At 53.4% G+C, this 25,730-nt stretch overlaps 1 protein-coding gene across 4 annotated transcripts in view; it reads right to left on the bottom strand.

Annotated features, from left to right (window-relative positions):
- UNC13B (unc-13 homolog B) overlaps positions 1 to 25,730 on the bottom strand; it is a 174,302-nt gene that overhangs the window by 27,808 nt on the left and 120,764 nt on the right. For all 4 annotated transcript variants that reach the window (XM_063295920.1, XM_063295917.1, XM_063295919.1 and 1 more), the window contains 5 exons: positions 15,751 to 15,920; positions 14,160 to 14,275; positions 13,000 to 13,163; positions 11,608 to 11,758; positions 10,929 to 10,997 (listed from right to left, as the gene is read on the bottom strand). In XM_063295920.1, the coding sequence (XP_063151990.1) occupies positions 10,929 to 10,997; positions 11,608 to 11,758; positions 13,000 to 13,163; positions 14,160 to 14,275; positions 15,751 to 15,920 (670 nt within the window). The remainder of the gene's footprint in view (positions 1 to 10,928; positions 10,998 to 11,607; positions 11,759 to 12,999; positions 13,164 to 14,159; positions 14,276 to 15,750; positions 15,921 to 25,730) is intronic.

Raw genomic sequence — 25,730 nt, 5'->3', positions numbered from 1 at the left:
GTCCAACTGTACGAGCCCAGCTCCCCCGCCCTCGCCAACTTCCCCGCCTTCATCAAGGAGATGAGAAGCTACTTCGAAGACCCACTAGCCAAAGTGAGGGCGAAGAGCGCACTCCAAAGACTTAAACAGGGCACACGCACTGTCCCAGACTACGCCCTCGAGTTCAAAGCCCTCGCGGGGAAGGTCAGCGACTGGTCCGAGACCACCCTGCTGGAAATGTTCAAAAGGGGGCTCAACCGCGACGTACTGCAATGGGCCCTCTACCGCGACGACCCAGAAACTCTACACGGGTGGATCCACCTCGCGGGGAAAGCCGAACACGCGCACCGCACCTTCCTCATGACAACTACGGAAGACGCGAACTACAGCTGCAAAAAGGTACCCGCACCACACGTGGGGACGGCCGGCCCCACATACCCAAAGAAGAAATTCAATCGGGAGCCCTGCGGGAGGTGTGGAAAACTTGGGCACAAGACGGCGGATTGCTTCGCCGACTGCCGACCAGTGCGCCTAAACCCACCCCGAAAGCTAGCCCCAAACCACCTAACCTGGTGCCGCCCCCTCACCGCCGAATGACCGTAGCCACAGCGACACCAGAGGAAGGCTGGGACGCCTACTGGGGGGAAGAGGACAACGTAGACCCAGACCAGCCGGCGGGAAAAGCTCCCCGCCTGCCCTGAAACGCGTTGCGAGGCAGGCGGTGGGACAGCAGCGCGGACCACCCCGACGGAACGGCGAAAGCTCCGTGATAATGGCGGCAATTAAACTCTCTGCCGGCAACGGAGCCACCACGGCCGCGGCACTAGTGGACTCGGGGTGCTCAAAAAACCTCATCCACCCCGACTTAGTCGCCAAACTCGACCTCCGCTGCTTCCCCCTCCCCACACCGCTGGCATTCCACCAGCTGGACGGCTCAACAGCGGGAGGGAAACCAGCTACGATGCAAACCGAGCCGGTCACCCTGCAAATGGGCACTCACACCGAACGCACATCGTTCATCGTCACCCACATCGGACGGCCCATTGCAGTCCTGGGAATGCCATGGCTCGCAACAAACAACCCGCGCATCAACTGGGAGACCCGCACCTTCACATTTGGCGACGGCAAGTATCGGGCACCAGTTCCAGCGGGCAGAACCAACCCCACTGTGGGACGAGCAGAGGCGACTACACAGGACAACGCCGCTACCACAGCAGACCTACCGGAACAATACGCCGACTTCTCCGAGGTCTTCTACCCCCCCACCGCAAGACGGATTGCCGGATCGACCTGCTGCCCGACGTCCCCTTACCTAGACCGAAGATCTACTTGATGACCCCGAAGGAGATGGCAACCCTCCGGGAGTTCATCGATAAAAACCTAGAGAGGGGATTCATAGAGCCAGCATGCTCACCAGTCGGAGCCCCCGTCTTATTCCGGGAGAAGAAAGACGGCACCCTACGGCTCTGCACCGACTACCGGGGCCTAAACGCGGCTTCCCTGTCCAACAAATACCCCTTACCCCTGGTGAAAGACATGCTCGCCCACCTGTCCACGGGCAAAGTCTTTTCCAAATTGGACCTTCGCGAGGCGTACTACCGCATCCGAATCAGGGAGGGGGACGAATGGAAGACTGCGTTCAACTGCCCCCTAGGCGCCTTCCAGTACAAAGTGCTGCCCTTCGGACTCGCGGGGGCCCCCGGGGTGTTTATGCAGCTCATCAATGAGGTACTGCATGAACACCTGTTCAAAGGGGTCCTTGTCTACATAGACGACGTCCTTATCTACACTAAAACGCACAAAGAACATGTGACCCTAGTCAGGCAAGTCCTCGACAAGCTCAGAAGGGCGCAGCTCTATGCCAAACCTACAAAGTGCGAATTTCATAAAGCGCGCCTAGACTACCTGGGGTACCGAATCTCCGGAGACGGCATAGAAATGGACCCCGCAAAAGTCGAGGCGGTGCTGAACTGGGAACGCCCCCGCAACAGACGCCAACTCCAGAGCTTCCTCGGCTTCGCGAATTTTTACAGGTCATTCGCCCGGGGGTTCGCAGAGATAGCCCTCCCCCTAACGGACCTCCTCAAAACCAAAGGGGTGGGGGACACCCGACGCGCCAAGAACCCGGGCACAGTATTGAATTGGACTCCCGCGTGCCAGACCGCATTCAACAAGCTGAAAGCGCTGTTCACCACGGAGCCAATCCTCGCGCACCCGGACCCAGAACGGCCGTTCGTGGTCCAAGCCGACGCCTCAGACTTCTCCCTGGGGGCCATCCTACTCCAAAAGGACCCCACGGGACTCCTGAAACCATGCGCCTACCTGTCGAGGAAATTTTCCGAGACAGAAAGGCGATGGCACGTCTGGGAGAAAGAAGCCTTCGCGGTAAAATCGGCACTAGAAACATGGCGACACCTACTCGAGGGAGCCACCCAACCATTCGAGGTCTGGACCAACCACCGGAACCTCGAGGCCCTCCGAACGCCCAGACGCCTTAGCCCAAAACAGGTCCGATGGGCCCAATTCTTCAGCCGCTTTAAATTCCAACTGAAGTTCATGCCGGGCAAAAAGAACTTCATGGCCGACGCCCTCTCCCGACTGCCCCAGGATGAAGAACCCGCCCCAGACACCATTGGGACGGTCCTATCCGCCTCGCAACTGGGGATGGCCGTGACCACCCGAAGCGGCGCTCGGAGGCAGCTCGACTCTACGGCGCAGCCGATGGCGGGACAACCTGCGACCAGACGAAGCCCATCGCAACTACCAGGGGGAATACGCACGGACCTCGCCACCGCCCTCAAAACCGACCCCTGGTTCCTGGCAAACCCCGACAAGGTAACGATGGCACAGGACCTGGCATGGGGGGAAGGCAGAATCTATGTCCCGGACTCGCAACGCCAAGCGATCTTGCATAGGTCACACGACGCCAAGCAAGCGGGACACTTTGGGTTCCTCAAGACCCTACACCTAACAAGGCGTCAATTCTGGTGGCCCGCGCTCAGACGAGACGTGAAAGCATACATAGCGTCCTGCCCAACGTGTGCTAGGGCCAAACGGGCACCAGGCAAACCCGCGGGGCTATTACAACAGGTGGCAGAACCCTCCCGCCCATGGGAGGAAATCTCTATGGATTTTATAGTGGACCTTCCACCCAGCCAGAAGAAAACGGCCATTTGGGTGGTGAAGGATTACTTCTCGAAACAGGCCCACTTCATCCCCTGCACGTCGGTCCCGTCCACACAACAACTAGCCAAACTCTTCCTCATCCACGTGTACAGGTTACACGGATGTCCCGCACGTGTGGTGACCGACAGGGGCACACAGTTCACCTCTAAATTCTGGCGGGCCTTCCTAAAGCTGACGGGGACCCAACAGGCCCTATCCACTGCCTGGCACCCCCAGACGGACGGAGCCACAGAGGTCCTTAATGCCACCCTAGAGCAATTCATACGCTCATACACCAACTATCATCAAGACGACTGGGCCGAACTGCTCCCGTTTGCCGAAGTCGCATACAACAACGCCGTCCACACGAGCACGGGGAAAACTCCGTTCGAGGTAGTCTTGGGGCGCGACTTCGTCCCCATACCGGAGCTACCACAACCCCCGGAACCCCAGGTGGACGCTAGCGACTGGGGACGGAAGATCGCGGAATTGTGGCCAATAATCACGGCAGCGCTAAAGGATGCACAGGCGGCCTACAAAGAGCAGGCCGACAAGCACCGGCGCCAACAACCAACGTTCCAGGCGGGGGATATGGTCTACCTATCCACCAAATTTCTAAAGTCACCCCAACCCTCGAAAAAACTGGGGCCTAAGTACATCGGGCCATTCCGAGTCATGCAAATAGTGAACCCGGTGGCAATACGCTTGGACCTGCCACACAACCTACGGAGACTCCACCCGGTGTTCCACACCAGCCTCCTGAAACCGGCAACCACCTCTCGATGGCACCCAAGCACGCCACAGCCCTCACCGGTGATGATCGACGGGCAACATCACTTTGACGTAAGGGACATACTCGACTCTCGCAGGCAACGGGGAACTTTACACTATTTGGTCAGGTGGAAACACTTCCCCCACCCAGAATGGGTGGCGGCGCACAATGTTAACGCGCCTGACCTGACCCGGGCTTTTCACCGGGCATACCCCGACAAGCCAAAACCAAGGCTAGCAAGCCGTCACCTGCAAAACCCCTCCCCCGCGGGCCCCCCCCGCCTACCATGCCCCAAGGGAAAGGGCCCCCCCAAGCCCGCGACTTGGGTGGACCTCCCCCCCCGGGACTCACTCCCCCCGCCCCGGGCCCACGAGGCAGTAACAAGCGTTCGCCAGCACCCTCCCCCCGCCCCGAGCCCACGGGGGAGTGGCAAGCAAGTCAACAGGGCATCCTGGGGGCAACGCCCAGGAGCACACATAACAAAGGCGACGCACTTTGAATAAAAAAGAAGGGCCCTACCTGGAGCCGATAAGCACCCGACCAGCCACGCCTCTCTCCTCGCCGAACTGAGCCAAACTAACAGGGTGTGGCCGGAGCATGCGCACGCCAGGGTGTGACCTGGGCATGCGCACTAAGGACACACCCTAGGTAGGCACGTGGTAGAGGGCGGAACAAAGGGAGGGGCGAAAAATACTCCGGCGGGAATTTCAAAAAGTTTTTTTTGACAGCTCTCCTGAAAAAAAAAAAAAACCCCGGGGGGGGGCACTATTCGGACAGGGGGCAGTATGTCATGAGTGCCGTTGAGCTGAAGACATCAGCGCAATGGCACACATGACAATAGCAAGGAAACAGGGGAAGGGGCTCAAGATAAGTAGCCATCAACTCACAAAGACTGAAGGACAAGAAACAATGGCTAAACGGATCGCGAGGCACACCCAAGCTGTTAGCGCTAACGCAACGGAGATCGCCCAGCTGACAGCAATCACCGGAGGAATAGAGAAACCGATGATGGGCGATCCCGGAACGCCAGCGGGGCCTCGCAACCCCTCACCTACTGGCAGGACAACGTGTTGGACAAAGGGGGGTGACGTAACCGCGAGTGAGGGGGCGCTGACCGGCGCGGGGTATTTAAACCCCGCACCGGCGTGCTCCTGTCACTCTCAGCTTTTTTCCTATACTGTACCTACACTGTGAATAAATCAGAGCCTGTTCCATAGAACCAGTGTCTGAGAATTATTCAGAGGTAGGCAGCGCATGACATTACGTGACATCCAGACTGGGAAGAGAGATGCTAAAATCCTGCATCAAGAGAGGGGTGGAGAAAGTCCGTCGCTCCGTCCCCACCACTGTTCCTTGGCTCCTTTCTTCTGCTAGACTGCCTCACACAGAAGGCTTCAGCAGAAAACGTTTTGGCATTTGCCAGCTCCCCAGGGCTGGTGTTCACTTAAATGCTAGAGATCTGATTTCCTAGTTGCATTCTTCAATAAACAGAAACATTACTTGCACTGACTCCTGCCGTATTACTGCCTTTGACAAGCATCTTGTATTTTATGTGTGAATTTAATTCCCTTGATCTATTAACATCCTCAGTTTAATGTGTTATTCCAATCCCTCAGTGGATGGTTTGGACTCAGTTCAATTCTTCTTTAATAAATAAGCCATTATTTTTAAGGACCTAGTTTATGGTCTTTTAGGATATCAGATTTTCTTGAAGCACCCCTGGGTCAACACTTCAAGAACCTGCGCGTGTGTGTTCGGGCGCCATTTATGTAACGCAGATGCAGATCTGCAAACCAGACTCAGTTGCAATGCGCCAGGGTCCTAAACACCAGGCCCCCCTCCCATGGAAGTGCAGAAGCACTGGCTTACACCTCTGGTGGCGGCTCCCCCAGCCTCACCCTGCACCCCAGCGCCCCCCCCGGGTGGCCTCCGCTCTGCTTCCGGTCCACCCCTGGCATTCATGGCCGGCCCAGCGGGGTGTCCAGCCTTCTGGTGCCCACAGATCGACATGGACCTGGCCCACCCCCTTGCCTTGCAGAAGAATGCCCTAAGCAAGGTTCCCGTGAAACACAAAACTGCCCCCTAAATCGGTCAGGTGTCCGTCTGACACATTGAGAAGCAGTGGCTGTGGGGGGGGAGGGCAGGGGGGCCCTCGGAGGCTGGCGAGAAGTGAGTGAACCTCAGAGAGCACTTTCACCTGAGAATGCGCTGGAGATCGCCAGGGGCCCACCTGCTTCACCTGGCTGCAGAAGGAACCCATTTTCTGGACTATGAAGGCCCAGCAAAAGCCGGCTCCGCTCAACCCAAAGATGGCTAATACCGAATAAGCTTGCCACAGCCTGCAAAGGGGCCTGGCTCGCCCGGTTTGGCTTTCTGTGTCAGCCCAGCCCAGCCCCAAGGCCAGGTGTCCTCAGCGTGTCCCCCAAAGGCACAAGCCAGCCCCAGGAAGTCCCGGGCTAACCACCACCAGTCGCAGGCTGAGGGAGAAGGAAGGGTGGCTCCCCGTCCCAGGCAGGATTAAGCCCGACTGGTTGGGTGATGATGGCAGCTCGGCTCCCTCCGCCGAGCTCTTCGGATTTCCCGTTTCAAAGCAGCCCGTGAGCATGATGCGAGACCGCCAAGCCAGCCCCTACCTCAGAGAGAGAGAAAGTCCCTCCTCGTCAATGTGAGGGGACCTTTAATTAATGGCAGACAGCTCTTCTCCCTTTGCTACCTGAGACCAGCCCTCAGTTACAGGCTGGGGACGATTACTTAAGAGCTCATTTATTCAACAGAGTCTTATTATTACAAATTAAACTTAATTAGACCTAGCTTTACTTCCGCTTACATCCAATTACGGGTACAAGTGGTAGAAGGAACGAGCCTCTCATCCAAGCACTGAGCTTGTTTCCCTATCACAGACAGTGTCATTCTTCAGCGAACAATCCTTGCAGCTCCCAGAGGGCACGCCTTACATTTTTCTAGCAAAGATGGGGCAGGGGTGGGGAATGGGGAGGGAAGGGGCACCGCATAGAATACAAAGCTGTGAAATGGATCGCCACGCACCAGCAGACAAGGGGGCCTCGGCCTTTCAAATCCCCACCCTGTGGGGAGAAATCCTCCCAGGGCAGAGCCCATCCAGACCAACCTGCTGGTCAGCAAGAGAACCCACATCCAAGCATCCCAGACAGTAACTGTCCAGCTCCCATTTGGAACGCATGGAAAGAAGGGGCTCCCGCCTGCTCTCTGAGTGACCAGCTATGGTTCTGCTGCTGAACTGCTCTTAAAACTGGAAGCTTTTTCTAACACACAAGTGGACTATGCCTTGCTGTAGCTTAAAAGCACATTGTGCATTCTGGAGTGAGGCAGCAGGGCTACCGTATTCCTTCTAAGCTGGCCCTTCTCAAAGCTACACTTACCCAGCGCCTTCCATCTCTGTTCACTGGACTCAGTTTCCAATCCTCTGATCAACCCATTCATTCATTCATTCATTCTATATGGCTGCCCATTCACCACACAACTTTGGATGGCCAACAACTCAGCGAAAACACTCATCACATGTAGAGAGCTGGGCACAATAATTCACAAGACATACATTCGTGCAACATCCTGGCCCAGAGTCTGAGGAAGACCCAGAACTTCAGGCAGGTGCCGTGACAAAGCACATGTGGCTCTTAAGATGTTCCTCTGACCCTTCCCTCCTGAAGAGGGACCAGGCCACCCTAAACAGGGCTGCCTCCTGCAATAACAGCAGAAAAATAATTGTTTTCCCACTCTTATTGCCATGATGCAGTTCTTAATACAGGCTCTTACCTGCATCCAACTGAACTCACTCCTAGTCTCCCTCCAGCAGTGCTCCAGGCATATCTTCTGTTGTTTCATCTCCTACAGCTCCTCTGAGAACTAAGGGGCATCCTGAGATCCGCAAACAGGGAAGGTTATGCATGCACAATCCAACCTAAAGTTGACATCACCTTCTCATTCCAAGAGGCAATTAAGGCCTCAGTTGAAGTGTGCACCAGAACCTCAAGAATTTCCCCAGTTCCTTCTGAATCCCAACAGAGTGCATCTGGCACCTGTGGTGGACCAAAAATATACTCCAACCCCCCTGTGGTGGGGAGCAGCATGAGAAAAGTTCACAGCAATCAGAGAGTAATCTGACTATGATGAGTGAAATATGCTGTCATCCCATGTTGGCACTGCTCCAAGACAGAAGCTGGGTCTAATGTGGGATCCTACGTGTGTCAGGCCCCTGATGATCTGGATCAGTCCACGATTGCCATGATGACCATGAACTCCTGAGCCACTTCAGACTCTATATCTAGGGAAGGCAGGTTGAAATCTCCCAGTGCTGTAAATCTGGGAAGGTCCACTACCAATCCTGGTACAACATTAAGTACCACAGGTGATGGGCCAGTTCAGCAGCAGCACTCCCACTGGACCCCTAGGGACCAACTTCACAAACACGGTCTATCCGCAGAGCAGCATCTCCGAAAGCTGCAAGAGTTTCCTGACTTTACTGCCCCTGCTCTGGAGTCACGGCTGGTGCTACACTTGAAACCCAAGTGTGCACATCTTCTAGAGGGGCACACCCACCTCAGTGCCCACCCTGGTCTTGGTTATGCATGCCTCATCCCTCAAATCGTGTATGAGGAGAGTTAGTGGAACCTCAGTGGCCTAGGAAGCTAGGCCACTGAGGTTCCACTGACCAGGCACTAGGGCTGAGTCCATAAGCAGGACCAGTTCTGGAAGGCAGAACTAGAACCAAACACCAAATACACTTTCTCCATGAGTGGTTCACCCCATCTCTTGTCACAGCTCCTCTTCCCACCGCAACTGAGAAGTTCTGGCCAGCCCCGTTCTTCCCCAACCCACTTCCCACAAACTCTCCCCCTCAACTGGGAACCCACTCTCAATGGGACCAATCAACTGAAGGCCATGGCATCCACCCCACTCTCCATGGACCCCAGCAGGCTGCATGGCGCGCCACTGCCCTCCCCACCTCTCAGCAAGAGACCCAGTTGACCCCCACCTACACCATCTCCAGTCTAAGGGTACCCTCAACCTCCATCCCCTCCTCCCACACACCATCTGATCTGCATTCCTCTGCCACCGAGGGTATGCCAAGTGTTGAGAGCATGCCAGAACCGGCAAATAAACTGAACGGCCAATGTTCTCTTACGCCACTGTCCAAAGTTCATAGAAGGGGCTGAAACCCAGCAGGGCTTGCCCAACTCCACTGCTCTTCCAACCCCAACCCCAATCCCACTGGTATTCTTTCTTGGTGCCTAGTCACAGACTCAGGTCGCTGTGGCTACCACTGGACTGTACCACCAGTCCCCATCTCTACCCCCATGAAGCCAGCAAGGTCCACCATTGCCACCAACACCAGCTGCTGCCACTGCCTCAGCACAGTTGATCTGCCTGTTGGCTCAGTAATCTCCTTCAAGGCTGCACAGCTGCTTCCTGCGCTGGCAACACCTGGAATCCAAAGTTGAGAGCTCACTCTCCTGGGGCATCCCCCAAGGCCGATGTTCTCCGGCCTCCTGGAGGCTCCTGTTCGACAGTTCCCTAATTGATGCCTCCACCACAGACCTCAGGGCTGGCCGCTTCCTACTCCCCTCTTAAGCCACATTTCCATAAACCAGCACGCACATCCAGTGCTATCCAACTCCTGCAGGTTGTCATAAACAAGCAGCTTGTTCCGGCCTGTTTTCAAAAAAAGGTGGGGGGCTACCCTATTCCTCCTCAGCTGCCTCTTCTCAAAGCTGAACTTCCAGCTCCTTCAATATCTCCTCACAGGACAGAGTTTCTGGCCCTCTGACCAGCCTTGCTGCCCTTCCTTGAACCTTTTCCAGTTTCTCTGAACTCTTCTTTAAATGCAGTGCCCAGAAGTGGCCACAGGCCTCAAACTCCTGACCCAAGCAGAATAAAGCGGAATGATTTTCCTTTATAAGGATGTGGAAAATACCCTTCTGCTGCATTTGCTTTTTTGTAACTACATCACACTGGATTTTGCAGTTGCTTCCAGATATTCCAGTCGACTCCTAGTGCAGGACCGTGTTCACGAGAACCATGGCCAAGCCAGGTTACCCTGTTCTATGACTAAGCATCTGATTCTCTTTCCTAAGGCGAGATGTTTGCACTTGTCTCTGTTGGTTTCATTATGTTACTTGCAGCTTATTTCTCTAACATATCAAGATCATTTTGAATTTTATTTTTTCTGTCTTCTACGTCATCTGCAAATTTGATAAGCACCCCTTCCTTCTCTTCCTCCAAGTCATTAATAAAAATCCTGACGAGCAGAGGACTAAGGATGAACGTTTGGTTTTTATACGTACACAAACACACAATATTCCCACAACTTAAGAAAAATTAAGATCCTGTGTACATGGGCGTGGCAAATCCAGTAGGAATGGGTTCAGTTAGACCCCATGTGAAGGCAAACCCAGAGGCCTCTGGGCCTGGCCACCCTCAGAACCTCCCAATCAGCCTGATTCAGGGCACTGTGTGGCAGTGGTTACGCAGTGTGTAGGAATAGTTGTGGTTTATTCCCTGGAAAAGGGACCCCAAGATTTCAGCCATGCTCTTTCCCAGGACATTACTGGGTGGCCTCTGAAGGGTCTCCACGAGGCCCGCAGAATGAACTCACCCAGTGCTGCCCACCCCCATTCTACCTACTGGTTGTCCTGAACAGTTTGTATAGCGCAGATGAATACTCTCTACCGCTTTATCCAAGGCTTTAACGGATCAAAAGCAGCAACGAGCGTAACAATCAACGAAGCACGCCACTTTGGAGAAGTGGGCAGCAGAGCTCTGTACAACGTGCTGTCTGAGCCCGGGGGCTCCTGGAAGCCAGAAAGCCCGGCTCCCGGCCTCCGTCGTCCAACACCACCCCGGGAGCCTTGCGGCACAGGGACCTTGCCCCTTGCCGCAACAGGGGCCAACCGAAGAAAGTTCATGGCGGCAAAGCCAAGAACAGTCTTCTTATACAGGCTAAGGAGAGATACCAGATTCCAGGTATGGCACCTACCCTGTACATCGACAGGTCAATTCGGAGAGAGTTGTGCAGCTGGTCCAGGAGTTTCACAAATCTTTCTTTCTGTTAGCAGCAAGAAAAAACAGACCATGTGTCAACTTAAAAGGGATCCGCAGCTATTTCTTGTAAAGGCTTGAAAATGGGTCTCCCGCAAGGCACAGCAAGGCAAGGCATCTCTTTCACAGACAAGGTGAAAATACTGGCAACTCCCAAGGGCAAGTTCAATTCCACACACACGACACGCTTCTGCAGGTCGAAAGGCCAGTTCCTCCCTGAGCAGCAGCCAATCCTTCGGTAGATAGTGCTGCCAAATCCAACCTCACAAGGGTGCAGGGCAGCACTACTCCCGAGGGTTACTCTTGGAAGGTGTAAAATGTATTTTCCATGTCCCAGTCTCAAAAGAAGAGCTGAGCAGAAAGCTTGGCTTTCTTTTCTGCTTTAAACTGAAGAGCAACTCGACAGGCATTCTGGGCCATTAAATTATTGGGCATGCATCACCAATCCGTTTGGCTGCCGGCCCACTCATTCATTTGCCCATTTCAGCCCAGCCTCTGCTATCACTCAATGACCCGCATGGGCAGGAAGAAGCCACGGACGCCTTCTGTCCACAGAAAGAAACCCTGGTTTAGGCTGGACAGCGAGCCAGATCCAGAAACCGGGCAGCGAGACTTACCCCAAAGTTTGAAGCAGAGAACCGACCGGAGGCGGAGACATGGGTGGAGGCTGTGGTGTGTGCGTAGTAAGCATTGATGTTTGCCAGCAAGGTGCTCATAACGGCTGGCACTCCGGGACACATGTATTTGGAAGAAAGACACGCAAAATGCCTGGGAAAGCAGAGGCAAAGGGGCATCAGGCAGAGGAAGGCACGCTGCCAGGAAGCAAGCCTGTCGGGCGGCTTCTCCAAGCAGCCCCCGCTCTGTGCGGAACTGTCTGTCGCCCACTGCCCCTCCCCTTCCCAATCTGCAGAACAACTGGAGGCCTGCCGAAACCCGCTTCCTTCCACCTAACCACCACGGGCTGCAAATGTGACAGCTTCTGCTGCTGCTGATGAACACTCTGAGCATATGCAAGGGAAGTGAGACCTCCCTAAGCAAAGCCCACCCCCTGCTAGAACTCTACCCCCTCCTGGACGGTGTGCAGAAGCAAGACAGCAGCGCTTGGACCCTCTCTCTGACCCAGCCCACCAGCCTCAGCCTTCCTTCCAGGACCTTCCCAACAATGGGAGGACCCAAGAGGCTGCACCAAGGCAGAGCTTCTGCCAGCCAGGGGCCCATTCAAAAGCCATGACAGCCCCTTCACCTGCCCCAGAACAGAGACGCCAAGGTGGCCCTGGGTTCCCAGAGGGTGCCCCAAGTGCGCCCATGTGCTCAACCTGACCCTACCTCGCCTGGTAGTGCCAACTCTTTTAATGAGGGCACGGCTCTCTCCTGATGTACCTGGAAGTGCAGTTCCTTTTTAAGCACTATCTTCCCTTATTCACATATTATCTTTTTTCCTTTGGCTGCTGATGGTAATCATCCCCCCAGCCCAAATGCTGGTGAAACCATTTTAGGAGTGTCGTGTTTTGCTTTTTTTTCTTTGCACTTTCTGGAAAGCAACCAAGTGAGAAAACACAAACGAGGCCACTTTCTTCTTGAGGATGGCAGGATGAGCCCAGAGGAATTAAGGGACTCTGCAGACCCTGCTAGACCGTCGAACTGGAGTCCTACGGCTGCAAGAGGAGAAAAAGCTGCAGCCTGCTGGCCCCCCAGCAGGCAGCTCGGCCTCCCTCCCTCCCGGCTGGGCTCTCCTCCTGCAGCTGCCGGGGGGGCGGGTGCAGGGTGAGAAAGGTGGCCCCTTCCGCCTCTTCCTCATCAACAAGCAGCAGAGCTCGACCAGGAAGTGTCTCCACAGAACGCCTGAGAGTTCTCCACCCTCCAGCATCCCAATGACCTCAGCCCGGTCCCGGACTGACTTTACTGCATCTCGTACTAAACCATCCCTCCAAGGTTGGCAAAGTCGCTTTGTCACGAGTAAGCGGCATCCGGGACTCAGGCGAAAGGCTCAGGGTAAGGCAGGGACTCACGTCATGGCTTGGTAGATGGACTCAATCCCGTAGCGCATGGCAAATTCATCCACAATCTCCTGGCCTGTCTCCTCAAAGTAAACCTTCCAGGCATCATCGCCTTTGGCATCAGGAATCTTCACCACCCCATTTCCTTGGACATCCGTGAGGTGGTGGAAGAGGTTCTGGAACGGAAGCACTCAGCCAACCCCAAAGAGGTTCTCAGAAGTGACCTGCTGCCACTTGAAGAACCAACCCAAGGCCAACCCAAGGGGAGACACAGAGGTGAGACCGGCATATTCATCTATTGCGGATTCAGGCAGAGGAAGAGGAGGAAGGCTGCCTTCAGTGGCCTGAAAAACCTGGGAATCAACACTGAGGTTGCTCAGTTTTGCTTCCGCTTCTGGGCCGTCACCCATGAGGCTTTGTCAGCCACTGATTAATCCTCTGCTTTTGGGGTGTCCCCACGGTTAAGCCAGGGATCTCATGATACCCCTGCTGATTGGAACCTCCGTGAGCTCTGGCTGGTCAGGCTCCCTGAGTGGGTTTCATCTGCTCCCGAGCTTCAACCACTGAACAGATGCACTGGGGGGTGGGGGGCAGCGAGGAGGCTGTGGAGAGCTTTCAGCCAGGCCTTCTTCAAATAAAGAAAATTGGCATCCCATGGATTCTGCCCTGCCTTCTCTCTGGCTCTGTCTGAACTTTAGAACATGTCCCTCTCTCCTTCCTCCGCTGTGAGAGGAGGATCTCACCCTCTTTAAAATGTTGCAGCTGAGATTCCCAACAGCATAGCCGGGACCAGGATGCTGCTTTACCGTGGGTGCGAGGCAGCCCAAAGCTACATCCCTGTACTTTAAATAGGCAACTGACTGATATCCGTGGCCTTCCTGGATGGGATGGTCCACGACTGGTCTGGGTGCCAGACCACGGGAGCTGTGCTCACACTAATGGAAGGGAAATATCTGGTTGCCACGCGGAACCATTCACACAGGAGCCAGCGAGAGCCTCCGTGCCGTGAGCCTGCTCAGCAAAGTCTTCCCTCGTTAAAGTCGTGCTGAGCAAAAGGGGACTAAGCCCGAGACCTGGCTTTTCAAAACTGGAGGAAGCTCATTCAGCAAAGCAGAATTCACCACGTGGCATCTTCTCTTGGGAAGGAGAGCTCAGCCGGCCACCCTACCTACCTCGTGAAGGCAGGTGTACTGGACGTGATAAGGAGCCACCTTCTCTTCTCCTTTGATCTCCACGCTGATCTGCAGTCGAATGGCACCAGACACAGCAGATTTGTCTGTCCGTTTTTCTAGAAGGAAAACCCACCTGGTTCTCATCCCCACCAGCCAGAAGGCCCCAGTGGTAAACCCCAAAAGGAAGATATGGACCAAGGAAGGCACACCACCTGCCTGGACACAGGTTTCGGATGGAGCACAACCCGCCCTTCTCCCCTTTTCAGGAGACCAGCCTGGCTCTTCAGCCAGACCCGCTGGCAGCAAGGAGCACAGGGGCTCCCGGCCAGCAGGTCTGGTACTCCTGCTCTGACAAAGGGGTCAGGAAGATGCGGCTGAGCCAGAAGAGGGCATTGTGCCCCCTGTGCCCTTGCTGGCGTGAGGCTTGGGAAGAATGAGTCCTTCAGAGATTCCAGCTGCAGACCCCTCTCCTCCTCCTGCTCTGCCTTTGGAGGGCTGGGACGGGGGATGCTTGCGGCAACCCTCTTGCTCTGCCTGCACCTGCTGGGGGGAAGCCCTCTCCTCCTCCCACCACAAGCCCAGAGAAGCCCAAGGAGGCCAGGAGAGACGCCTGGCATGGGCCGCCACAAGAGTGGCCTAACCCTGCTAAAGGTCCCTCAGGAAGCTGCAGGCCCTATTTCCTGTCTGAAAGGGGGTAGTCATTCGTTCCAGCAGCCTTCCCCACCCAAGGATCTCCAGAGGTGGCAGAGTCTGCATCCCCTCTCCATGACCAGCATGGCTGCTGGCTGTGCATAATCGCAGCTGAAGGAGACGGAGCTCGGCAGGGGCACCTCCCTGGATGGAATCCAGCAGCTCTGCACAAAATGCTAAACTCACTCCTCGTTTTCCAAGGCCGATTTCTCAGAACACGTTTTTTGACCAAGGCCTCTCCAAAGTGCTTCTGGAGGACTACTGAGCAGCGTTAAGCACACGTAGATACATACGGGGCATCGAGACACAAGAGGGTTTGTAAAAGGACAGGCCTCGTTTAAAGCAGCGAAGTCAAGAAAGGACAACGGGCAAGTTCCCCAGCTGTGCTTCGAACCCACGTGCCCCACAGCCACTTGGGGTGGGAGAGCCAAAGAGATCGGGGGGGGGGCAGTTCTGGCTTCTTGGTTGCCTGGTTTGCAAGGGGGCCACACTCCCTGGGGCCAAAGTAGCATTCGCTTCTCCTTTTTGAACGAGACCCTCCCCTCCCCTCGAAAACCCTCTTCAGTATCAGCTCCTACCAGGCTGCTTTTCTGAGGCCAGCCAGGAGGTTTTCCCACCCCGAGGTCTGGAACAGCAAGGAGTTCTTTGTAAAGTGTGTGTGTGGGGGGGGGGCAACTCACACAATCCCGGCCTTTGACTAGGCGTCCTCTGATCCCCCGACGCCACTTCAGTCCCTCTTGAGCTGCTCGGTTCAGCCACCACGAAGTCACGCACCTTCCCGGTGCCTTCATGGAGACATCCCACGTCCTCCAGGGCCACCATCCCCGAGGATGTGCTTTCCCCTGCAAAGCTTTCTGGCTCTTTCCCCTGAAATGCCCACGAGCAGGAAAGAAGGACTCACCAAGGTTGTACCAAACGTCCATCTCCCCGCTCAGCGTCCGGACTTCGATGATGCTCTGTCCCAAGAAGTCGTCAGACTCCCGCTTCAGCCGCTGCTTGACCCGGGACTTGATGTCGTCGTCTTCATCCCAGACCCGCACTTTGATTCGATCCGAGGAGTTGTGGCATTCACTGCGGAAGGGCCAAGGGGAAGCAGAGCTTGAAGGCCGTCGGGGGGGTGGGCAAGGCCTGAGCGCTTCCTTTCCTGTTCAGGCCCAAAGGCCACAACAGGCAGGCTGCACCCTCCCGCCCACCACGGCCCTCGAGCGTGCCAGGCCCCTTCAGGCTCAGCCGCCTGCACCTTCTCCGGTCCCAGAGTCCCATTTCTCAGGCAAGGACAGCTGAGAGCAGGGGGGAAAGGCCTGCCAGGACCCCAAGCCAGTGCTAGGAGGGCACCGGGCAGAGCAGAGAGAGAGCCACCCGCTAGGAAGGGCAATGCTCTCCTTCTGCAGGGCCACAAGGCCCTCGGACAGCTCCGTTCTCCTCACCAAAACCCGGGAGGTGGCTTGGGCTGAGATAAAGGCCCGGCCCAAGGTCACCCAGGGAGCTTCAGCGAAGCCAATGTTTCCCCCACTGCACCACCTCGCTTTAGAGCGGGTGGCTGCTCTCCAGGCCTCTGCATGATCTTGGCGGGAGCCAGGAGAAGGTGGAAGAGAAAGTCCTGTGGCTCGGCTTTGGTTCACAGAAGGGACGACCCTACTCAAGAGCTCTGCCCTCGTCCGGCTGCTCCTGGGACGCACCCCAAGAGAAAGGAAGGAGCAGCTGGGCAACTCTCGGGGGAAACCTAGTTCCAGCTGTTTCCTGCATGGGAGACGTTCTCCGAGTCTCTTTGGGCCAAGGGACGCAGGCTGCTTCTACAGGACCAAGGGGGTGGGGTGGGGGCCACACCCCTGCAGCTCAACCAGGTTTCCCCAAGAATGCGGCAGAGAGGCAGCACTGGAGCCCACCTCCGGTGTGGATGAGCAGCAAGAACACCTAGTCTCAGCAGTGACTATGTTAGCCCTTTCACAAAGGCGCTGTCTGTTGCCAAGCAACCCAAATTACATGACAAAGAAAGTCAAAAAATGGGTCACACGCACCGTGCTAAATCTTATGGATCTCAGTTGTGCCAAAACCAGCAGCATTTCCCCACGCTACCCACGAGCCCTCCTCTGCCCTCCCACTGCCAGCCTCTGTAACTCAGGAGGCACGGACTGACTCCTCCTGAACTCTGCCCGAGGTGTGCCTCAACCGGGTCCAGCAGAAGACCTTGGAAGCACTTCTGGAAAGCGAGGTCCTTTCAGTCTTCTTGCTGGCTGAGCCCTGCCCCTCCCAGCCACCTGGAGCTTGTGGCCCCAGTTCGGCCATTTCACGGCCAAAACACATTAAAAAGATGGGGGAACCCTGCAACGCAGAAGGCTCCCGTGGACTCACACGCACGAGCCCTTAAGAACCTGCCACTGTCCCCACCGCCTCCTGGCAGAAGTGAAGGGGCTTGTGGGTAGCGTGGGGGAAATGCCACTGGTTTGGGCACTGAGGAAAGGCGCAGAGAAAGTCTCTGGAAGTGCTTTGGTGCAGAATATTTGATCTCCTAGACAGCTCCAGGAAAGCCAAACGGGGCCCCAACAGAGCTGCCAAGGGAAACCAAATGCAGCAGGAAGCTCAGGACCACCCTCTCCTATCTGGCAGTCACTCCCAGCACCTTGGGCATGTGCCTTCTCTGGCCTTGCTACCCAAGAGCCGCCTGGGTCTCTGGGCTGGCCCTTGATGTACCTTTCGGCAGCCCAGAGTCATGAGAATGAGACGGGTGGCCCCATAAATTGTTTAAATAAAGTAAATGAAAATAAATTTGGGGAAAGGACTCAGGTGTGCCAGGAATTTGGAAAGCAGTGCATTCCACATTCCCACCCAAGCGACTAGGAGCAGAGACCCCCACCCCGTTTAATCTCCCTGCAGGCCCATGATACAAAAGGGTGTGATGAGAAGATTCTGGAAGGGCAGGAGGATTTCCAGAGTTCTTCCAGCCCCCCCAATTCCTTGTGAAGGATTTAGAATCTCCTGCCAATGTTTATCCAAGCCGAGGAGAAGATCAGAGATGCTTCTCTGCAGCAGGTAATCACTATCAGGCTGAGACGGAGGCAGCTCTGCTCACTGCCACACCCCACGTGCCAGCTGGATGGCTGTCTGTGGCAGAGATGTCTGCACGTGTCCGCTGACTCTGCAATCTGCCCTGTGAGACCCAGCCAATTAGTGTCTCTTGCCCTGTGGTGGTCAGGCACCATTATCCTGATAGTCCGGAGATAGTTTGTCCATGTAATTGCTGGGAGTCGACACGACCTGACGGCACATGTAACCAAAATCCTGCAGTGAGCCATATTTAGGATTTGCTCTCAAGGCAACGGCGTGCACCATCAGGGACCACATGCATGTCTTAGCAGCCCAGCCCCAGCCCCCAGAGGGAAGCCTTTTGGCTGCTTCCCAAGCTTGGTGGGGCCCCATGAAAATAGGCTCTGACCTCTCAGATCCCTGGGGCCAGAAAGCAGAGATGATGCCGAGGGCCACGATCCAGCCTGGGGAACTGATGGTGGCCTCAAGAGCAACCCGGCCACTGCAGCTTTCCCCCATCAACTAAGCCCAAGCCCCAGGGCAGGTGCCAAACCCTCTCCACAGCTGGACGGGTGGCAGCTGTTGATTCTAGGGTATCTTCCATTAGAAGGCTGGCCCAGGCTCTGTCCAAGGAGAAAGTGCAAGGACCCGGGAGTGCAGGGGAGGTTGAAGCTGCCAATCCGCCATGGCACTGCATGGTACGAGACCCAGCAGGCACCCTCTCTCCTGGACAGTCCAGGCTACTCCTGGGAACTTGCAGCCCCAGCACAAACAGGGAAGCCCTGAGTAGGGAGGGGAGCCAGTTTGGAGGGGGGAGGGGTCCAAGCAAGCATGGACAGCGAGGGGAGCATCCTGGAGATCCGCAGGTATGTGTGAAGTTTGTCTTGCTGCCTGAAGGAGACCCAAACTATCTCTGCTGAAAGCTTGTGTCCTTCTTGGGGGAGGAAGTGGAGGAGGAGAGTCTCTCCACTGAAGTGCTTGTGGGGGAAACAAGAGGGTCTTAGGCAGGACAGCTGAAGCTCTCAGGAGGGCACAAAAGTGAAAGAACAACAGAGAGGAAAATGGCAGAGACAACACCTGGAAGAATACAACCCAAGAAGGATGAGGATCAGGCAGCACCAGCACCAGGCCCTCCCTCTGGAGGACAACTGACTGACAGCTACCTGAACATTGTCTTAGGCCACCATGGAGCAAAGAAAACCAGCCTCCACCTGACAAAGAAGAGGTGTGTCTGCAGTGGCATTTTTGGAACTGGAGAGACAGTCGTTCTCTAACCAGCTGGACCTTCCCCTGTTATCAGTGAAGAGAATGGTCTCCTCACCAGCTCACACAGAGCCTCACGTAAGAAAAAGAAAGTCTCTGTCTTGGTAATCTGGGAGACAAACTGATTCTAGAGGAGAAAAACAAGCCAGGTGCTGAGAGTTCTGTAAGCTTAGCCTAGATGATGCCAATTAAAACCTTAGTTGTTTCTAAACCTCTGCACAAAATATAGGAAATAAGCAGGGAGAATTAGAAAACAAAATTCAGGAGGCATCACTAAAACCTGGTGTGATAATACTCATGCTTGGCACATAGCATTGGAAGGCTACAACTGATTCAGAAGTAACAGCCTCTGTAGAAAGGGTGTGAGTGTTGCACTGAGCATATAGACAAACATATGCTTGCACTTACTTTCAGGGATTGGAGCCTGGAGCCCTGTTGAAAGCATTTGGGTAGCATTAAAAGGAGAGAGAAAGAGAAACAATGCTGCTGTGGGAGGCTATTATAGACCACCTGGGCAGGCAGAAGATACAGATGAGGTCTTTCTGCATCAGATGACCAGGCTTTCAGAGAGGCATGCAAGAGTGATGGGGGGGGGGGGGTTCAATTATCCTGACATCTGCTGAGAATCTGACTCTGCCAAGTCAGAAGCCCAACACAGCCTGGTCCTCTCTTGCTGCCAACTTCACTTGTCAGAAAGTGGACGAAAGAGCAAGGGGAACTGCCATCCTGGACCTAACCTAGGAATAGGTTGAAGAAGTGAAGGCAACTGGCCCTCGGGGGAGGATGACCATGTTGTCCTTGAGTTCGTGGTATCTAGAGGAGAACCAACTAAAGAGCTGATGTTGGTGAACCCCAAGGGGAGGCAGACTGGACCCAGTGGTTTCAACTCCTTAAAGAGATACAATGGGAAATCTTGCAAACCAAGAGCAAATCATTCCAAACAAAATGAACAAGCAATTCTCAGGAGGAGGAAAAATGAGAGGAATCTACTGAAGAGGCCAGGAAGCATACATGCAGAGCTCTCTAAAACGCTGAAGAGAAAGAGACACGCACAGGAAGAGGAACAAGGCCATCTCCAGAGACCGTATTACGGAATTCTGTCGGAAAAGCTAAAGCTCAGAACGAGAGGAAGCGGTGAGGGATACTGGCCCAATCCCCGTTGAGGCACACCTGGGGGATGAAACGGCTCAGATTTTCCAAACAGCTCTTCTAAGCTCTGCCGTGAGTGTCTGGCGCGGCCCAGTGGAAACGCACGGCGGCCCTCTAGTTCTGTCACCCAGCCCAGGAAGACACGTGCCAACTATTTTCTGTACCATTTGCTGCTCTCATAGATCAGGTACCCAGCAAAAATTCTTAATGGGAACTGAGCTAGCCAGGGGCTACTCAGGAAGGGTAATTGCCAGCAATTGTGTGATCCAGTGCCTGCCTTGACCTGCCACCAGCAATCACCTAAACTCCTCCAAGACCAATCCTGTGATTTCTCTCCCCTGCCACCTGTGCTTTCCACATCTTCCCTTCAACTTCCCTCCATCTTGCCAAGCAGGCCTTTTTTCTTAACACTCAAGTCTCTGAACTTCTCCTTGCTGACCACTGCCTAAAGGCAGTGCCAATATGCCACCCTCGCTCCTTCAGTGTCAAGGGTGAGTTTCCTGAGCAAGCTGGCTGACATTACCCCTTTCTTCTTAATACTTAACCTACATCTTTTACTTTCCACTGATACTTTCATAATGAGCCCTTCTTTCCTTTCAGACTAACATTTACCTGCATTTCTCAAATAGCTAGAATTTCAGCCTATTACATTACAATTCCACTTGCTGTATATAGGAATAATGTGCATCTTTGCCTTCTTTCCTTCTGAATCATACTCTTTCAGTCTCCAAAAGCAGTTCTTTCAGTAGCTTTCTGCTCATTGCAAAGTTTCCTCGAAAGAATAATCTTATCAGTGCTGGTATGGCCCACATTTGGGGTCCTTCCACACAAAGGCCTTGCCATAATCCTTCCTCCCAAGTATTCTCTTGCTTTTACCATTATCTTTCCGATGGTAGCTCTCCAGTCTTGGATCCCTCTGCCTTTCTTTGAAAATTTCCCTCTCCATAGGTGCCTCTATTCTTCTTTGAAGATTCTAAGGAAAACTTGCTTCCCCAAGAATGTAGGGCAACGGTTCTGTAATTCGCATTCTCTTGCATCTCCATCAGCGGAAGTATCCCCACCAACCTACCTTTCCCAGTCTTCAGGCCATACAGCCGTGCACTATAATTGTCTGTTCTCCTGCACCTGTAAACAGTACAATAGGTATTTCACCTGCACCAGGTACCCCACTACCCCGATAGCTCATCTACTGCCTGTCACATCTCAATTACCAGAGAAGCTGATTTCTGAATATATTTACTCTCTGCAAATGTTTCTGTCATTCTATAATCCTGCCTGTAAAAGCTTTGGATACTCTTTCCATAATTTTAAACCCCAATTTATCTCTAAGAGATCTTTTCCATGTTTATTTTGGAGTAATCCTGCTCTCAATGTAAATACTTCTGTGATTCCCCTTTCCTTTTTTGTTCCTTTTTCCCCTCTATTTTTAAAGTTCTTTATTGAGACATTTCTGGTCCTTTTCTTGCATGATGCTAAAAGTCAACATTAAGTTATCTACCATTCATATGCCTTTCTTGTTGCCAATGGTTTCCATCCTCCATCCTTCCCTGTGTCATGATAACTCCAAAGCCACACTTCTCTTACAAGTCAGTTTTCATTATGCCTCTTATCTCTTCCCACAGCTTCTTGTCTTCTCTTTTGAATAAATTAAGTGTATTTAATTTGCTCCTTACATTGATCTTATATTCTGACTGCATATCTTTGCATGTCAAAATCATGCTATCAATATACTATTTTTAGTTTTATGTATTAAACCTGTGCATTAGGCGCTCATGATTTATGGTCAGTTCCCCAAGCTGCATCCAAAAGTTTCCTGGTTGACTTGATTGCGTTACTCCACCTTCTGTTACACAGTCAATTTGACTCCACTGGTGTGCATCTGGTGATGTCCTGATATAGAGACTGAAGTTGCTTGAAGCAGGTGCTGGCAACAAGCAAAGGATTCTTTTTGCAGAATGTCTACATTACAGTACTGTGTTTGCCCACTCTAAATCTTCCTGCAAATTCAGGTTCCTCCACTTCTCCAACTTTTGCATTCAAATCACCCATGTTGGTTTCAGACAGTCACTCATGCTCTGGTCATCTCACGCAATGCTCTGCACACTGGGTTACCCTTGAAAATCTCCTGAGGGCTGTAGTTGTTACAGAATGAGCAGCATGCGCAATTATGGGCATTAATCTTTGTTCCATGACCTGCACTGGTTACCAGTCAACTTCCAGACACAGCTCACCATGCAGCCCTTCCCAGCACAGGCCTGGTTAGCTGAAGAGCTGCCTGTCTTCCACCGTGTCTGCCCAGCTTGTGCAGTCAGGCAGAGTCAGCGCGTTCCAGGTCCCTGTCAAGTGATGGGACCCAGGAACGGTCCTTCCTTCCCTGTCATAGCGCCTGCCCCCTGGAGCACCCCCCCCCGAAATACCTACATCTGGCCCCCACCCCGGTTGCGTTCCAAAGAGCTCTGAAAACCTGGCTCTTTCCCCAGGCTCTGGGCCAGGATGGGTGGCAGGTCCTGTGTGCACGAGTGTCTTTTAATGGCTGCTTTTCTTCCAGACATTCATTTGTATTTTAGTATTGTTTTTATAGCATTTTACAGTACACTGCCCAGAGTTACTGCAAAGTTGGGCAGCCTTATAAATTAATAAATTTGCCATTTGTCATAGAATTCCTCAGTGTGTCCTACCACTACATCTTTAGGAGGGACACACATTTGCATAACACTGATGTTTTGTGGGTCAGTCACAGGTTCTAACAGGTAAGATCCTGCTGTTTATTCGGCTGTAACTGAGACATCCTTAGCAATGCCCTTTGGAGTATCTCTGCCTCTCCATTCCTTTCTATAATCTCATGCCCTGAATCACATCCTATGATTGAAAGTGGCCCATTCACCTAATAAGCGGAAATTAGGTGAATGGGCCACTTTCAATCATGAGATACTTCCATTTATTCCTGGAGGATACAATTTAGTTCCCTCGGTTCATGGTTCCTGTTGGCCACATTCTGCTTCTGCAGGGTTCTTGATTCATGATTCCTTGGGCCAAGTTACGTGTCCTTCTCTGAGGCCAGTTCTGGAAGAAGGAACGCTTCTTGTGGCTTTGGTCTGGCCACAGCATCACTTCCAGCTCTTTCCATGAAAGCTTAGGGTGCTTCCCCAAGAACCAGAGGAATGCCTCCTGCCTGTGGGATGTCTCATCACCTTGCACCCAGGCTGGTTTGACATCCTGCCAGCTTCTTTCAGCTTATGGCACAAACAAACAAACAAACAAATCTATACATCCATCCATCCATCCATCCATCTAGATATAGATAGATAGATAGGTAGATATAGAGATAGATATAGAGATATAATTTTTTTCCCCAGGAACAGATTTCCAAGGACACAGAAGCTCAGATAAGTAGATCTATCACAGAAAAGCTATGAAGCCCTAGTGAAAGAATTCTACTCACTGTTGTATATCAGATGCAAGCACTTTTTATTCCGAAACTTAAGGTTTAAATGTGTTTACCCCCTTCTCCTGCCCGAGTGATGCAACGGGCTGGATGGCTCCCTCTTTGGAACAGGAGTTCTGGTGTCTTAGTTTGCTGACAGACAGATCTGGCATTTGGTCATTTACTTCAGACCATGTGGAAACTCGTGTGTCCATAGAGTTTTCTTGGAAATAAGACACAAGTGGTTTGCCACTGCCATCTTCCAGGTTGGATTTTGGAGTTTATTTATTTTTATTTTATTTTTATGTATTTATTTTCTATCCTGCCTTTATTATTCCTTCTTCTAGAAGGCTGGGCTTGGTTGGTTTCTAATTTCAAGTTAAAGCAACAGAGGTAACTAGAATTATTTTATAAATGGAAGAAATGTTCACTACGGGCAAATCCTACATCATGTTCCTCTGACCTCCACTTTTTCCCTTCCCCCCACCAACTGCTGCACCTGCATAACCCTAACCCTCTCCCAGAACTACCTGCCAAGCCCCTGCAGAAGCAGAACGCAGCCAACCAACGCTGATGTCAGAGCGGAATTCACCAGGGCCGGGGGCAGCGGAGTCTGCCGTGAAAGCACCAGGCCCACGGCCAGGGTGATGAGCCTGAGAAGGGAGCAGCTACCAGCCCTGGGCCAGGCGAGGGTGGGAGGAAGAAGCGCAGGACCGAACCCTGCCTTGTGCCTATTCACAGACTGGACTCTTTAGCCCAGAAGGAGCTGCTCTTCATCTCCTTGGCATCACCGTGATTACAACAGAATAATCTGAAATTCAAGTCACGACCCAGATTTCTTTTGAGTGTGCTGACTTCTAGGAAGAATTATCACAGGCCCCTGAGGCAACCTTGGCAGCTTAGACGAAAGTGTTTGTCTGTTTCCAAGGTATCCTGTATGAAGACGCTTCACTCTTTCCACACAATGGGGCCACTCTGAGCTTTCAGTGGTCTGTTCAAACTGATCTTTGAGACAAAGAGGCCACTGTCTCACCTCTCTTTTAGAGGCTGGACTCCAAGCTCCATAATGCTGGTGTCTGGCTCTGAAAATCATTAAATTTTGCCATCAATGCCTGCAGATTTAATGGTGGTTAAGGCCCCGGGCTAGAAACCAGGAGACCGAGAGTTCCAGTCCCACCCTAGGCCTGAAAGCCAGCTGGGTGCCCTTGGGCCAGTCACTCCATCTCAGCCCTATTCACCTTGCAGGGTTGTTGTTGTGGGGAAAACAAGAAGAGGAAGGAGCATTAGGTATGTTCGCCGCCTTGAGTTATTTAGAATAATAAAGGCGGGATAAAAATTAATTAAATAAATAACAAGAGTGTTTCTCTCTCTCTTTTTTTAAGCAAGCAAGTCAAAGAAACGGCCACTTGTCATTTATTTGGTCTCCTAAAGACCAAGACCGCCTCCTGCACGAACTTCCTAGTCACGCTCCAAACTGCTCCCCACTTCTAGGGTTCTATGCGGAGCAGAAGCCGTGCCCTGCTGGGTGGGAGCCCTGCCCACCTAGTCCGGCAGTGGGTCCTCCCAGGGACCAACCAGCTGCACACGGAAGCCCACCCGCCTCCCAGCAGATGCCTCCAGAGGCGGTCCCACAGCCATCAACGCTAACGGCCACTGATCCCCAGGACTTCCGTGAATTCATTCAGCCCTTTTTTGAAGCCAGCACATTCCAAAGTTGCATTGCACCTCGCACAAAAAATATTTCCTTTTGTCTGTCCTGATTCCTCCAGGACTCACTTCCGTTGGTGACCTCTGGTCCCAGCATTTCTCCTTGCCCACTTGTTCCACACCACGCGTCACTCTGCACACCCCCACCTGGTCCCCTCTCGCTCACCTCCTTTCTGGACTCAAAAGCCCCCAGCGCCACAACCTTTCCTCCTGGGGAAGCCGCTCCGGCCCCCGGATCCTCTTCCTTGCCCTCCCCTGAATCTTCTCCCGCTCCCCTATTTCCTTTGTGAGGTGCAAAGACCAGGACTGCACAC

Source organism: Candoia aspera, chromosome 2, assembly GCF_035149785.1.
Source record: "Candoia aspera isolate rCanAsp1 chromosome 2, rCanAsp1.hap2, whole genome shotgun sequence".
Taxonomy (NCBI): domain Eukaryota; kingdom Metazoa; phylum Chordata; class Lepidosauria; order Squamata; family Boidae; genus Candoia; species Candoia aspera.
Note: the sequence above shows the minus strand (reverse complement) of the source record. Positions and strands in the feature narration are given on the sequence as shown.